Source organism: Saimiri boliviensis, chromosome 9, assembly GCF_048565385.1.
Source record: "Saimiri boliviensis isolate mSaiBol1 chromosome 9, mSaiBol1.pri, whole genome shotgun sequence".
NCBI lineage: Eukaryota > Metazoa > Chordata > Mammalia > Primates > Cebidae > Saimiri > Saimiri boliviensis.
The window spans coordinates 80,310,849-80,325,329 of NC_133457.1; the positions used below are offsets into that span (position 1 = coordinate 80,310,849).

A 14,481-nucleotide genomic window follows, 5' to 3' on the forward strand; every position below is an offset into this window, starting at 1 on the left:
AAAGGTAGACAATCTCTATATAAAAGTCACATCATGAAAGACAAGGACAAGCTGAGGAACCAGCAGGAGGCTAAAGAAACGTGACAACTACATGCAACACAATCCCGATTGGATTCTTGAGCCATTATTGGAACATAAGCAAAACTCGGATGATATTATGGGACTATTTCCTGTTTTGTTTTGAGACAGGGTCTCATTCTGTTGCCCAGGCTGGAGTGTAGTGGCATCATCATAGATATTTGTACCCTCAACCTCCTGGGCTCAAGCAATCCTCCTGCCTTAGCCTACCCCGTAGTTGGGACTACAGGCACACACCACCACATCCAGCTTATTTTTACCTTTTGTATAGGCAAGATCTCACTGTTGCCCTAGCTGGTGTTAAGTGATCCTCCCGCCTCAGCCTCCCAAAGTGCTGGGATTACAGGCGTCAGCCATCGCACCCAGTCAAATTTCCTGGTTTTGATGGTCATATTGTGGTTATGTGGAAGGGTGGTCTTGCACTTAAGAAACACACACTGAGGTATTATGGAACAATGGAGAATCAGGTCAATGTAACCATGATCTCCAGTAGCCCAGAAGCCTAGAAACATTAATAATCAGTAATCCGATTATAATTCAAAAGCTAAAGAAAATGGGCTTTGGAACTATTTGAACATTGGTGTTTAGAAATGACACAGAAGTAGCAAGCTTTTAGCACTGGCAACTCTTTAAATCAACCTATTTGTCTTAAAGGGGAAAAAAAAAAAAAAGACTGTATTATAAAATTTTTCCCCTGGAGATCTTTCAATAAAGAGGCTGGGTATTAACCTTAGGAATAGTTGTGCCTCATGAAATACATTAAATGCAAAGTCTGAAGACAGTATTCTCTGTTTTCTCAGTAAACAGTAAGCACAGCCTTTATTTAATATTGAATGAAAAAGACTTGTGGAATCCCTACTACCAGCAAAATATGTTCATTTCTTTAAAGGATACAAAGATCAAATTTAGAAACTGCCTGGGTCTCATTTTCTTCTAATACCCAGAACAATCACTGTTACCATTAATACAAGTCACCTACTAGCTTCTGTGATCTAATTCTACTTGACTTTTATTAAAATAGTTCAATGATGTTATATCATTAGCTCCTCCAAAATAGCACTAGAAAAGCATCCTTTTACACAGTTTTATAAACCTTAAGACGAGTTTTAGACTAGAATAGTCATTTGATGATAGGGCAGTGGGTCAATAAAGAAGCCATTATATACAAAATACAAATAAAAGTTTATTGTACAAAATTAAGGCCTTCATATTTCATAGTTCACCAAAGCTAAAGGAATACTAGTGTAAGTCCTTCACAAAAATTTCATTCACTCCCGCTAATCTCTATTAAAATGACCCAACTAAATGTTATCAAAACACACACATAATACCAAGTCCTTTAAAGACGACTATCCCAAATGTTATTTCTTGGCATAGGTGATCTTCATAGCATGGGATGGTGTGATCTTAAATCCCTGTAAAGCATCCCTGGCAGCTCCAGCCTGCCCATCATTTTCAAATTCAACAAAAGCAATGTCATGCCTCCCTGGTACTAGACGTACTTCCTTGAAGCCAGGAAACCTGGGAAGAAGAAAAACAATTCTTGTATACATGCAAGTACATAAATGTTTGCTTTGTGTTAAAATTTATTAAGCAACTTACTAATACTGGTCAAAGAAAAATAATCAAACCCTAACCAAGAATACTGAGTAGATGGAAGAGCCTAAAATATAATTCATACCATGGAAGAACTGCAGGAATAAAGTAAACTAATTCTATTTCTATGTTATATCAAAGCTTTGTTATATCAATTCAGAATTAAGAATTCAAAACATTAGAGGAAATCTAGCTTTTTATTTGCTAATATGGCTCCAATTCATGATTCATCCCAGAACAAATCAATGAACCTGTAAGGAATTACTGCTGGGTGATAAATGGATTCAACCCATTGAAGTGCTACCTGTCTTGTCAAGAAGCTCTCAGAAGCAGACTTATTTATGAAAAAACTTACTGATTAAACAGCATGGATAACATCATCTCGTTAGTCTCTTCTGGTAAGTTATTAAGGAATAAAATATAGTTTGGAGGGTAATCAGGGACCTATTAAAAAGTAAAAAGGCAAAGTTATTCTAAGTTTAAACAGCATTGTAAGCTAGGCATGTGAAATCTTACTATATCAAACAAAAACAATGACATTGCAGAAATAAAAACCTTACAGTAACTAAGCAAAGCAGACATTCAAGTCAAGACATTAACACGTTTGGAAAATCACAGATCTCTTATATGTTTAACAGTATGTGAAACAATTATGTTTTAAGCATCTGGAGGTGAGTCGTAAACAGAGAATTTTGTCACCTGGATAACATAATCAAAGATATGAACAAAATTTGAGAAGGCCAGCAATGTCACCCCTCCATAGCTGGTTACCACACTCAGCATCACTCAGATACTCATTTCCTCTGTATTATGACTACCTCAGAGCATATATATATTTTAAAAAATTGGAAATAGAAAGATTCCACTGAGAACCACTCCTCAGGGACTTTGTCTGCTTATTTTTGGCAAGTAAATGCGACATCCACAACATGTAGTTCACATACAAACAAGCAGCAATACTCCCTTAGTTTATTAGATATTAGTCACTTGATATCCACCCCCCCAGAGGTTATGGGAAAACAGAAAAAGGGTCTTGTATATAAGAAAAGAGCTCTGGCCGGGCGCGGTGGCTCAAGCCTGTAATCTCAGCACTTTCGGAGGCCGAGGCGAGTGGATCATGAGGTCAAGAGATCGAGACCATCCTGGTCAACATGGTGAAACCCCGTCTCTACTAAAAATACAAAAAATTAGCTGGGCATGGTGGCGCGTGCCTGTAATCCCAGCTACTCAGGAGGCTGAGGCAGGAGAATTGCCTGAACCCAGGAGGCGGAGGTTGCGGTGAGCCGAGATCACGCCATTGCACTCCAGCCTGGGTAACAAGAGCGAAACTCCGTCTCAAAAAAAAAAAAAAAAAGAAAAGAGCTCTGTCTTCAGGCTAGTTTCCTTTAAGATAAAAGAGCAAGTGTAAAAACAATTAGTGAACAACTCAAGGCCATCTGAAAAAACAAGTATGAAACCATCAGCACACTACTGAGGCTTTCTCTTTGAGGTATTTCATGGGGAGATTTAATACGGAGTTTCTAAAACATTTGTACAAGAAGGCTTTAAAAAAAAAAAAAAGACTGAAATATATTTGTGTTCAGGAAGTGAGAGCAAAGATAACTATAAAACTATGTGCCCGAATAATGTGTGTCTCCAGAAAATACTGTAGTGTTTCAACCAATTGGAATGAAGACAGCCCCTGACCCTGCCAGTTACCCTCACCCACGCAATTGTGTTTGTAAAGCTTTAGGTACAGCAGAGAAAACAAAAAATGTTTGCTCCCAGCCCTCACAGGGTTTAAAGTCTGTCATTTTGATTCTGTCACTGATTCATTATGGAAGCAAGAAATAAAGTCAGGTGTTGTTTTCTCCCTCTGAAAAAGAATTAAAATGTTCTTTGGGGGAGAGTTTCTAAATTACAGTGGCACACAATTTAACACACTGTGTCTTGGAGATGAAAACATTTTGTTTTTAGAGACATGCAAGTTGTTTTATACTACTGTTATCATTTTTAGAATCTTATTTTAAGGTGGGTGAGACATGGAAAAAAATTACCTGAGGATTTGGTGTTGAATTTCCTTGGGTATTGGCTGAATTTGGAGTTCCCTAAGCAAAAGAAATTGTGAGAGTTTAAATATCCAATCCCTCCAAAAAGGCAGCAGGTATTTATAATTTCTGTGTAAAAATAACATTAATTCCAATAGATATCCTTCTTACTCCATTTAATTTTACTTTAAGAATTTATATATTAACACTGACTCAAACATTCATGTTTTTAATTTGTTGGTTATTTTTGTTAAGGTTAGCCCTAAACTTTAAACAGTATAAAATTTAACCTCTTAGCTTTAACATTATGGAGAAATAAAAAGAGAAAACCAAGGTCTAGTCTTACTTTTAAAACAAAATAGGACATAAGTCCATTATATTTAGTAAAATTGACTTTTAATCACTTTCAATCCAGAAGTAATTACCTTTTTTTTTTTTTTTTTTTTTGAGAGGGAGTCTTGCCCTTGTCACCCAGGCTGGAGTGCAATGACACAAGCTCGCCTCGCTGCAACCTCCATCTCTCACTGCAACCTCTACCTCCCGGGTTTAAGTAATTCTCCTGTCTCAGCCTCCAGAGTAGCTCAGACTACAGGTATCTGCCACCACACCCGGCTAATTTTCTGTATTTTTAGTAGATACAGGGTTTCACCACGTTGGCCAGGCTGGTCTCAAACTCCAGACTTCAAGTAATTTACCCACCTCAGCCTCCCAAAGTGCTGGGATTATAGGCATGAGCCACCGTGCCTGGTAGTTAATTTTACTTTTTATCCAGGATTTCAAATTATATTTTGTATTATGGAATTGTTCAACAAAAGACACTTTGAGTGAAGTACTCATGATTAAAGATAACAACTATGATATTATTTATAGGCAGCAAAACTTGAGAAATAAACCAAAAGGTATTAACATATTTTAGGGAATGGAATTAAATGCCATGCAAATTCAAATTGCTAAACATAAATCTGCATATGTTAAGCTGATATTCTGTTTCTTAACACTGATTTTTGGAAGTCAATCATTCTAGCTTCTTAAAACCATCTTTTAAACACACATTTGTGCACATATACAGACAAGCCTAAGATTATTCCTAACGTGTAAGACAAGCATTTATCAGGTTTTTAACACCAATACAAACAGGAATTTTTACAGTCTCCCTTACCTGGCCAGGCTTTTTGTTTGTGGTTGTTGCAGTCTGTTCCACAGTTTTGGCTTTTTTCTTTTCTTTTTTCTTTTCTTTGTCAGCAAAAGTGCCACGCATTTTAGATATTATATCCGAATCTGTCTTTGCATACTGTATTCGCTGTTTTAATTATTTGAAAACAAGTTACTTCTCATTATACTGAAGGATGTTTAGTCATTAATAGTTCAAATTTAATTAAGCAAATACACTACAAGCTAATTTTAAACATATCCCTAAGGAAATCTGACAAAATATACTGAGTGCCAAATGGAAATAAACTGTGGGCTATAATTCATCATTCAGGCAAAGTTAAATATAACTGTGTTTATGAGATAAAAAACCATTCATTTTCATGTGAGAGAAACAGGACTTTTGAAATATATGTACTACGGTTTCTCTCCATTTAATCAAAGAATAGAGAAAACTGCGTTGAAATGTTAAATGGACAAATGACTGGGCCCCGCCAGCGGGCTTCGGAATCCAAACTGTACGAATCTCCTCAGTGCCTAAGGATCTGGCTCAAAGCCAGCTATTCTAATCCAGAGGTTTCCAACAAACAACATATAAAACAAACAAAAGACAGATAATCTAGGAAAAATTACCAGTTGAATTCAAGGTTATAGTCCAAAAAGAATGAGCAAATGCATGTGCTCCTAAAGCACACAATTTAGTTGAATCTAATTTACTTTTATGCTAGATTTTGTGATAATAATAAACAATTTGAAAACTTCAAACAAACAAACAAAAGCAAAACTGCTCAACCTAACACAGAATTATGGCTCCAGAGCCCAGTGGAGACCAAATGCCCTTTTCTCCCCAATGCCCACAACCCCACAGTCATAGAGTGAGCACCCAGGGATGCAATCTGGGGCAGCCTCGGAAAAAGAAAGAAAATCACTGTTCTAAACTAACCCTGTTTCACAGACAGAAGAACAGGCTCACAGAACACTAGGGCTCATACGACAGAGCCCCCACAGAAAAACTTTTCTGGCAAGAAAACTAGATGGAGAATTTATTTTAAAGCATTTTTTAAAAGATTATTTGGGTTTTTTTTTTTTTTTCATTTTTAAAAATTCTAAACATAAATTTTTGCATTTAACTTTTTGGCGTAACTTTTTGGACGTACAGCTCTGAGTTTTAACACTTGAAACAGCTGTACGGCAATTCTATCACCTCAAAGTCCCCTCATGCTTCCCCTGTTGCCCCGCCCCTCCTCTTGCAAACAGTCATCTGTTCTCTGTCCCTGCTGACTTTTCCAGAACGTCACACAAATAGGATCATACATGATGTAACCCGGAGGCTGTCTTCATTTGGCATAATGCCTCCGAGATTCATCTATGTCACTGCTTTTAACAGAGAGTAGAATTTCATCGTATTGATGTACCAGTTTGTTTTATATCACCCAATGAAGGATATTTGGGTTGTTTACAGTTTTTGACGATTATGAATAAACTTGCTATTAACAGATGTGTTTAAAAAACACACACGCAGAATAAAAACAACAAAAAAAAATGCATTGGAGAGTTCCTTCCCCTTACCAGTGACTCTTAATAGAAGCATCAACGTGTGTCAATCAGCTCTGGAATGTGTCATATGGACTGTTACTTCCAATAGTTAAAGTACAGCAGATGACTGGGAATCACTTTCCTTTGAATCCATCACCTTTATAGGAAATGACTTTAGCAGTGGAATCAACTTACTAAATTTAAAAAATTTTTTTTTTTTTTAAAAGAATGGAATCACAGATAATGTGACTGGACCACTTGCATATTCCTTTTATGCTGGCACCAAGAGGCACCTGTTAGAACTGGGAAGGGTTCAAAAACTTGTCCAGGATAGCATTTTATTAATTATACTTTACATTCCAAATGCCTGGAAAGCAGGTAAAAGCTCTGATGTAGTAGGCCTGGGCGAACGTGAGATTCTCCACTTGTAACAAGCACAAAGATGGTAATGTTATTGGCATGGGGACCACATTTTGAGTAGCCCTGGCCTAAAGCATTATCACATAGTTAGACTCAGCACCAATGAACTGTCTGAATATTTCTGGCACGAGTTAAACTGTTACCTAGGTATGACTATCTGCAATCTCCAACCTCCATTTAAAGCAAACTTTTCTTCCCTGGAGTTGAAAGAATTACTGATTCTCTAATCAAAATGCAATACTCCTACAAAGCAGCAGCTTTGTAGTCAACTGTACAAATTATCTCGTATAAAATAGGTATGCAAAATTTTATTGCCCTGTACAGCAAGAATTTGATCTTGATCTGAAGAGAACAAGAAATATTTTAAAGTAGTGTGGATTAACGAAGCAGAGAATTAGTCAAAAGCAAGATGAATTCCTCTTCCTTTACTTCAGCTAGAGATGACTATACTGGGAAAACAAAAGGGGAGGGAGCAGGCCTAAAGCCTCACCTCAGAATCCCAGGCTCTTTCTGGCTGGTCTGGGCTGTTGCACCACAGTGGCTCTAAGTGTGCTGATCCCTGCAAGCAACTCTGCTAGTCTTGCCATCATCATCTAACCAAAGAGAGACAGGCTGAAGGCTTACACTAACTTCCGACTCGGTCCTAAGGCTTCCCTCACAACTCCCTTGGCTCTTCAACTTTGTACCTGACCTGAATAGATCTTGGGTGACCGAATTTGTCTTATGACCACAACCCAGTCACCTATGAATATATCTGATCTCAGCAATAACTCCTAGCTGGTTAATTTAAACCAGTGGTTCTCAACCAGAGGTGATTTGGTCTGCCAGGACACAGCTGGCACTAGCTGGAGACATTACTGGTGGTTGTACTACTGGCATCCAGTGGGTAGAGGCCAGGGATGCTGTTAAACACCCTGTAATGAACAAGACAGCCCCCTGCGACAAAGAATCATTCACCTCAAAATGTCCAAAGTGACAGGGTTGAGAAACCCTGATCTGGATTAAATAAATACCTAGTAGAGATAAAAGTCCACCCACAACTTAGAGAAAGGCCAGATTTACACTTATGCCACAGCTTCAATGACGAAACCCTTAGGAAGACGGTTCCACTTTACTAGGGCATTTTTGGCATTAACTAAATGCCCTTGAATCGGAAAGATTAATTTTGTTCTGAGTTCCAAATTCTGGCAGATTTTGTTCATTTCTGATCTGGTATGTTGGAGTTAAAACAGAAGAGCAACTAAAATCACAGTAAGACATAAACAAGACAGCCCAAAGAACTCTACTCCCACTCTTCTAAGATGCTGGAAATTTGGCTGTTATCTGTAACCTTTCTGAAGGGAAAGAATGGACCTCCCAAAATGCTTTAATGCCAGGCGCGGTGGCTCAAGCCTGTAATCCCAGCACTTTGGGAGGCCGAGACAGATGAACACAAGGTCAAGAGATCGAGACCATCCTGGTCCACATGGTGAAACCCCGTCTCTACTAAAAATACAAAAAATTAGCTGGGCATGGTGGTGCGTGCCTGTAATCCCAGCTACTCAGGAGGCTGAGGCAGGAGAATTGCCTGAGCCTAGGAGGTGGAGGTTGCGGTGAGCCGAGATCGCACCATTGCACTCCAGCCTGGGTAACAAGAGTGAAACTCCGTCTCAAAAAAAAAAAAAAAAAAAGCTTTAATATAATAACAATCTAATATACTTTTCCCACTAATTTTAAAAAAAATTAGTTGGCAAGGTGAGGATGGTGCCCAACACAGCAAACAATTTCCTTTCCTGTATCTGAGTAACAGACACATGCAAACTTGTTATCTCAACTCAGCAAAATAGCTCTAAACCCTCTATGGGAAGAAACTGTACCTCAAGTTAATGTGATTTTAGAGGTAAACTAAAACCCAGTCCCTATGCTGCTGCTAAGTGAGATCTCAATTATGGTGTTTCTTCATACTACTGCAGGCAACTGGCTGGTTTCAGGAAACACCAATTTACTAAAAATTAGGTAACATAGGAACCATCCCAGTTTCCTGGGATAGGCCTTTCCACAAAAATGGTGTCCAGTCAGCTGGAAAGTGATGGGAATAGGAGAGCTGCATAGAGGATGAGAAAAACTTGCTCTAGAAACAGAAACAAAAGTTGCTCAGTCCTGAATTAAACATCGTAGTATAAAACAGGGGCCCTCAAACTACTGTCTGTAGCCAACACTGCCTGTCCTTATCTGACTGCTCTTGCTGATACAAAAGGAGTTGACTGAGTAGCTGCAACACAGATTATCTGGCTGGCAAAGCCTAACATATTTACTATCTGGTTCTTCACAGAAAGTTTGCTGACTTGTAGTATATTTAAAAAAAAAAATGACAATACTAGCTGTTAAGATTAGTTGACAACTCCTGATGCTGCCATATTACTATAACCTGGATGAACAATTAAACTTTCTGTGCCTGCTTCTTCATCTGTAAAATGAAGGGATTAGTCTGTACCACACTCTGTGAGCCAAACCCTGCCCACGGCTGGCGTCAGCATGGCCTACACGAATTTTTTTTTTTTTTTTTTAGATAATGTTAAAAGGTTGACAAAAAACATAAGCACATAAAAGAATAGGTAACAGAAACCATATATGGCCTACAAAGCCTCAAGTATTATGTACTTCTTTACAGTTTTTGTTGATGCCTACATTAAACCAAAGAACAACCAATTTGATTACATTTCAGAGGTGGTAAAGCTGACCAGGGGAACTGAACCAGTTAAGAGTATGAGAATGAAGACCCAGCTCCTCTAAACCCTGGGCCTTGGCTCTTTGTCCAAACACTCCAAATCCACATCCAAGGTACTGGGTATTCACTCACACGCAGGGAATGCCTTGCCTCACTCTGTGATCACCCTTATCTGATCCTCTACTATCTCTGACTTAAACCAAGGACCTCCTACTTGAGTTTCTCACTTCCTTTCTGTCCCTCCCCCAGCATGATCTTCATCCCGAAGCTAGATGTGAATCTCATTATGTCATTCCTGAGTTTAAAATTCTCCATGAATAACCATTTTATTTTCATTGTTATTCCTTAATCCTATGAGTTTAAACCTATTATAATTTTTCTTTCCATCACTGTTTCATCTAGACTGTATAGCTTCTGATATATAGTATTTCACTATTAGCATTTTCTAAAACTTTGGACTGAATTTCCTCTTTGACTCATGGTTTTTGTAATGTTTTTACAAGTTTATAAACGGGTTTCTTTTCAAGTCTTCCAGGTTATTATTAAGTTGTAACTTTTTCAGATAAGAATATTGCCTAGACTGCCATTTTTAAAAATATTCTACATCTCAACATATTTTGTTTTTGCCCATCTTAACTGTCGTAAGAGTAAATTAAACTCTACTGCTACTGTTTTCCTATAAAAATACATAAACCTAGACATACATAATTAAAAGCAGAAAGCAACAGCCTCAGTTTCAAGCATATTTGCAAATCTACTCTACCATTAATATCATTAGTTTCTTGATTAAAGTTAAAATAACAGGATTAGCTTACCATTGGTTTACCATAAAATGGAAATCCTTGTAACTGTCTCAAAGCATTTGTGGATGAGCCCAGTTCCTTAAATATGACAAAGGCCTGCCCCCTCATCTTCATTGTCTTTAAAGCCACAATGTCCACCACATGACCAAACTGAGAAAACAGGGCATAGAGGGATCTCTTCAATTCTGTCCAAATTAGAAAAGAAACAAGTCGCTGGTGAATAAAATAATGACAAAAGTCTTCAAATTATACTGTATTGAGTTGCCAATACCATTCACTTATGTATACAGTTATAGTAATAATTTACAAAAAACATATACTATTCCCATTGGCTATATGTAATTTAAAAAGTTATATGAAACCATTACATCTATAAGTAGCAACAGACTGAACATACTGTCAGTTCCTACCTATTTTTGTTTTTTAAAAGCTTTCCTATCCTTACAGGAAATGGGATTAACCATTATTTCAGGTACTAAGACGACGAGGTGAGAGGTTTTGAGGCAGTACAATTTTTAAGACAGTAGTAAATAAACACATTTTAGTTGTGAACAAGTATTTTAAAAAGTAGTTACCTTCCTTTTTAATTTTGTCATTCATATTGTTGATATAAATTGTATGATTCGGTCTGATATCCATGTTTGTGTTAAATTCTTCAAAAACAGTAAATAATCTGTTAGAAAAAGGAAAGATGAAATTATACTGGATTGTAGCATAAGGACACAGCACAAGAATTATTAACTTTTCACTTCTCTTTCAATTCCCAATTGTCAGAAAATGTCAGTTTGGCTGTAGTCTTTATTGTATCTCCAGCACCTACTAGCCCACCCTTTCATACAAAAGGAGAACAGTGTCTCATGCTCAAAACTTGGGGCACCAATACCTAGCCAGATTTTTGTAACAATATTTAATTCAACACATTTGTTTTCACACTTACTTTTCACTTATGAAAAGTGATAGTCTTTCCACCTGCTCGACAAAATAATTTAAAAATACAGATTTGAAGAAAAATGACAAAGAAAGTAGCAAATGCACATCCAGTAAAAAATCATAGATTAGACATTAATGAAGTTTGCCAACTAGTTCATGGATGCACTTATAAAGTCTTTCCATACCTATCACTTAATTTGTATACAGCGTCACCGAGCTATTTGGATTCCAAGGTTACCTCTAACCGACTTGAAAGAAGGGAGCTCAATGAGAGCAGTGTGGCATGACAGTTAAACTCAGATTCTAGTGCCAGGCAGATGTGAATTCAAATCATGTTTATGCTTCTTACTAGCTGTTTGCCTGAGGGAAGTTCCTTAATCTCTCAGGTCCTCATTGGTAAAACGAGAATGGTAACAGAACCTACCCAATAGAACTCAGAAGACTAAATGAGTTCCAGCACGTTCTGCATCAGCGGTCAGCACTTAGGAGTAATTATTAACAGCTATTACCAGTTAAGGGACTCGCCTAAGGTCACACAGCTAGTAACGATTAGGCCTGGAAATTCAGCCCTTGCTTTCTCTACATTTTTCTTTCTCATCTACCACACAATTGCATTACCTACATTGTTTTTACTTGCAAATTGTGAGCCAGCTTGATTTCCTGTGTGCCCCACAGGTTTATCTCACAAATATTTACAGAGCATCCACTGTATGTGAACAGCATTGGACGACTGACAAGGGAAGAGCCTACAAGCGGGGCTGCGTAACGCTCCTCAAAGCCTTGTGACCCCCTAAATCGAAATCTGGAGAAGGGGCAGGAGTCGCAAAGGAGACGACGAAAGGAAAGTGATTGAGGCAGAGGTCAAACCGAAGGTAGGGGAACAACGCGGAGGCTCCTGCAGGGTCTCCTGCGAAGTTTGATCATAGCCTTGATTGTTACAGGGCCACCCCGCATGACCCGCCGCTACCAAAAGGGAGCCCCTGGAGACACTGGAAAGCTCAGTGAACTGCCCACGCCTTCGACAAACAGACGGACATTAATTATCCTTTACTTCGTGCGCGCAAGCCTCCCACCTCTCTAGACACAAGCACCTTCGCCCACGGCCCCGGCAAGAAGTCCAAGGGAGCAAACACGCCATGCCCGGCCCCAGCCAGTCACGCGCGCCAGTCTCCATCCCTTCTCGCCCGTAAGACTACACCTCCGAGAACCCCGGGGCAAACGCGTCCCCACCCCAGCTTCACGCTTCGTCCGCTCCCAGCTGCAACAGGGGAGAAAGGGGCCGAGGAAACCGGAGAACCGAAAGAGCAAAGAGGTAAAAAGCGCACCAACTCACCTAAGGCGTACGCCGTCGCTCGTAAGAACAAAAAGCCGGAAACGGAGCCAGGCACCGGAAGTAACGTTGCCAGGCTCCTCAATCAAGCGTCGACAAGTCTAGAAGCTGAGCACGGAGTCGATCGATGCTTCCGGCTCTCTGGCGGCCACGGCTGGGAATCTCTCTGCGCGTGCGTATGTCTGGCGGGCAAGAGAAGAGCTCGGAAATGGAAATGGGGAAAGAGGGGAGGGTTGTGGGGACCATGCTGCAGGGAAATAGGGAAGGGAAATGAATAATTTCCCCTACCACGGCCTTGCGAAGCTTTACCCCGCACGAGAGTGCCTAACACCTTTCCAAATCCTATGTAATTTTACAGGCGCTGCCCCTCATGCTGTGGGGCAATTAGTCCTGGTTTCGCCCTTCTTTGGGCTCCGGCTGCCCGGGTTTAACATCACCTTTAGGATAGCCGGTTCCCTCTGCCTCCAAGTCTCCTCTGATTCCTGGGACTCTGCAGGAACTGTCTGTCCTCCAACACTCGGCTGTTGAGCTTGAATCTCAGAGGCTACCCAGGGCGGACAGAACTCGGTGTCTGCCCTATTCTCATCTTTCAGATATGGCAACCATGCTCGGTTAGAACCCAATCATCTGTAAAATCATCTGCCTCAACTCACTCGAAAAAATAATTCCCTGCCACCCTTCCCACTCTTCTCTTCCCACAAAATGTCTAGATTTTTCTAGAGTAGTCTAAGCAGTTAGTGTTTATGCCAAGCTGAATGGGAATTCCAAGAAGTGCATGCATTCGTTCATTCATCCATTCATCAGATGTCTGCAAAGCATCACCTGGAATATGAAATGGTTAAGGATCAAGGGAAACTGAATCTTGTACCCTTCTCTTAACTATTGTCTCTGACCTTCACTTTCTTCATCTGTAAAATAGGTATCCTAATAGTGCCTCCTTCTAGTTGTTGTGAGCGTTCAATGAGCTAAAATAAATGTAAAATGATTGGCACATTGCCAGACAAAATAAATGATCATAAATGTTATTTCTAAATTCTGGCTATAACATGCATATATTGGTGAGGGAGGCAGTTGTCAGATTGGTTTTATCAGCTTGGAATTTTTATTTTTTAAAAAACACCTAAAGTTGCAACAACTTGAAAATAATACAAATTTCTTAAGGGTGGGGGTTTTGTCTGCTCTGTTCACTCAAGTACCCTTAGTAATTAGAAAAGTGATAATTAACATGTATTGGATAAAAGAATGAGTGAAATGGAAAACTAGGCAACAGTAAAACAAATATGAACATGCACATAAGTGTAGACAATGTTAAGGAATCACAGAAAAGTATCATTTTATTATAGAGATCTAAAACTTGAAAAAATAGCTGAGTACAATAACTCACACCTGTAATCCCAGCACTTTGGGAGGCTGAGACAGGAGGACTGGTTGAGGCCAGTAATTCAAAATCAGCTTGGGCAACATCGTGAGATCTCATCTCTAAAATAAATAAGTAAATAAATAAATAAGAAGTAATGTCCTATCTCAGTTAAAGAATTATGAGTATATCTTTAACAAATTAAAAGAGAATATGTACTTAACATAAACAATTTCTAAATAACAAAGGATAAGCTATTCTGTACATTAGAATGGGCATCTTAGCAGTTAGTTCTGTTTGATGATAGTGAGAATGGCTAAACTACTGTGAATAAACAATAGTCTGACTGTATTATATAAGTGTATCTAGCCAAGAGTTGTTAACTGTTAAAAGATGTGATTATGCAAAGACACTCCAACATGGGAAGAAAATACCACAGGAGACACAGAGGCCTGAAGACAGACTGCATGTTGTGTTCTATTAACAATTAAATTACAGCTATTGTACATTACACTGTGAGAAGGAAATCATCCATTGCCAACTCAGCA

The 14,481-nt window shown here is 39.0% G+C and overlaps 1 protein-coding gene across 3 annotated transcripts; it reads right to left on the reverse strand.

The window, feature by feature from the left end:
* Positions 1-634: 634 nt before the first annotated feature.
* Positions 635-12,644, reverse strand: SNRPB2 (small nuclear ribonucleoprotein polypeptide B2). Of its 3 annotated transcripts, none has more exons than XM_074406209.1 (7): positions 12,477-12,569; positions 10,892-10,989; positions 10,329-10,501; positions 4,861-5,001; positions 3,711-3,761; positions 2,030-2,118; positions 635-1,599 (listed from the first exon to the last, which is right to left on the reverse strand). In XM_074406209.1, the coding sequence occupies exons 2-7, from the start codon at positions 10,953-10,955 to the stop codon at positions 1,440-1,442; spliced, it is 678 nt and encodes a 225-aa protein (XP_074262310.1). In that variant the 5' UTR covers positions 10,956-10,989; positions 12,477-12,569; the 3' UTR covers positions 635-1,439. The 3 variants fall into 3 exon arrangements, with proteins under 3 accessions (XP_074262310.1, XP_074262309.1, XP_003933231.2); XM_074406208.1 differs by lacking the exon at positions 12,477-12,569 and adding an exon at positions 12,320-12,419; XM_003933182.4 differs by lacking the exon at positions 12,477-12,569 and adding an exon at positions 12,580-12,644 and having other exon boundaries at positions 636-1,599.
* Positions 12,645-14,481: the final 1,837 nt, after the last annotated feature.

Excerpts from the sequence above, each read along its gene's own strand:
- SNRPB2 (XM_074406208.1), bottom strand. The coding sequence starts at position 12,384 with ATGGCGTGTTTGCTCCCTTGGACTTCTTGCCGGGGCCGTGGGCGAAGG. Across the intron at positions 10,502-10,891 it reads TGACAAAATTAAAAAGGAAG|AATTGAAGAGATCCCTCTAT; the intron begins GTAACTACTTTT and ends TAATTTGGACAG. Across the intron at positions 1,600-2,029 it reads TTATCCATGCTGTTTAATCA|GTTTCCTGGCTTCAAGGAAG; the intron begins GTAAGTTTTTTC and ends TCTTCTTCCCAG.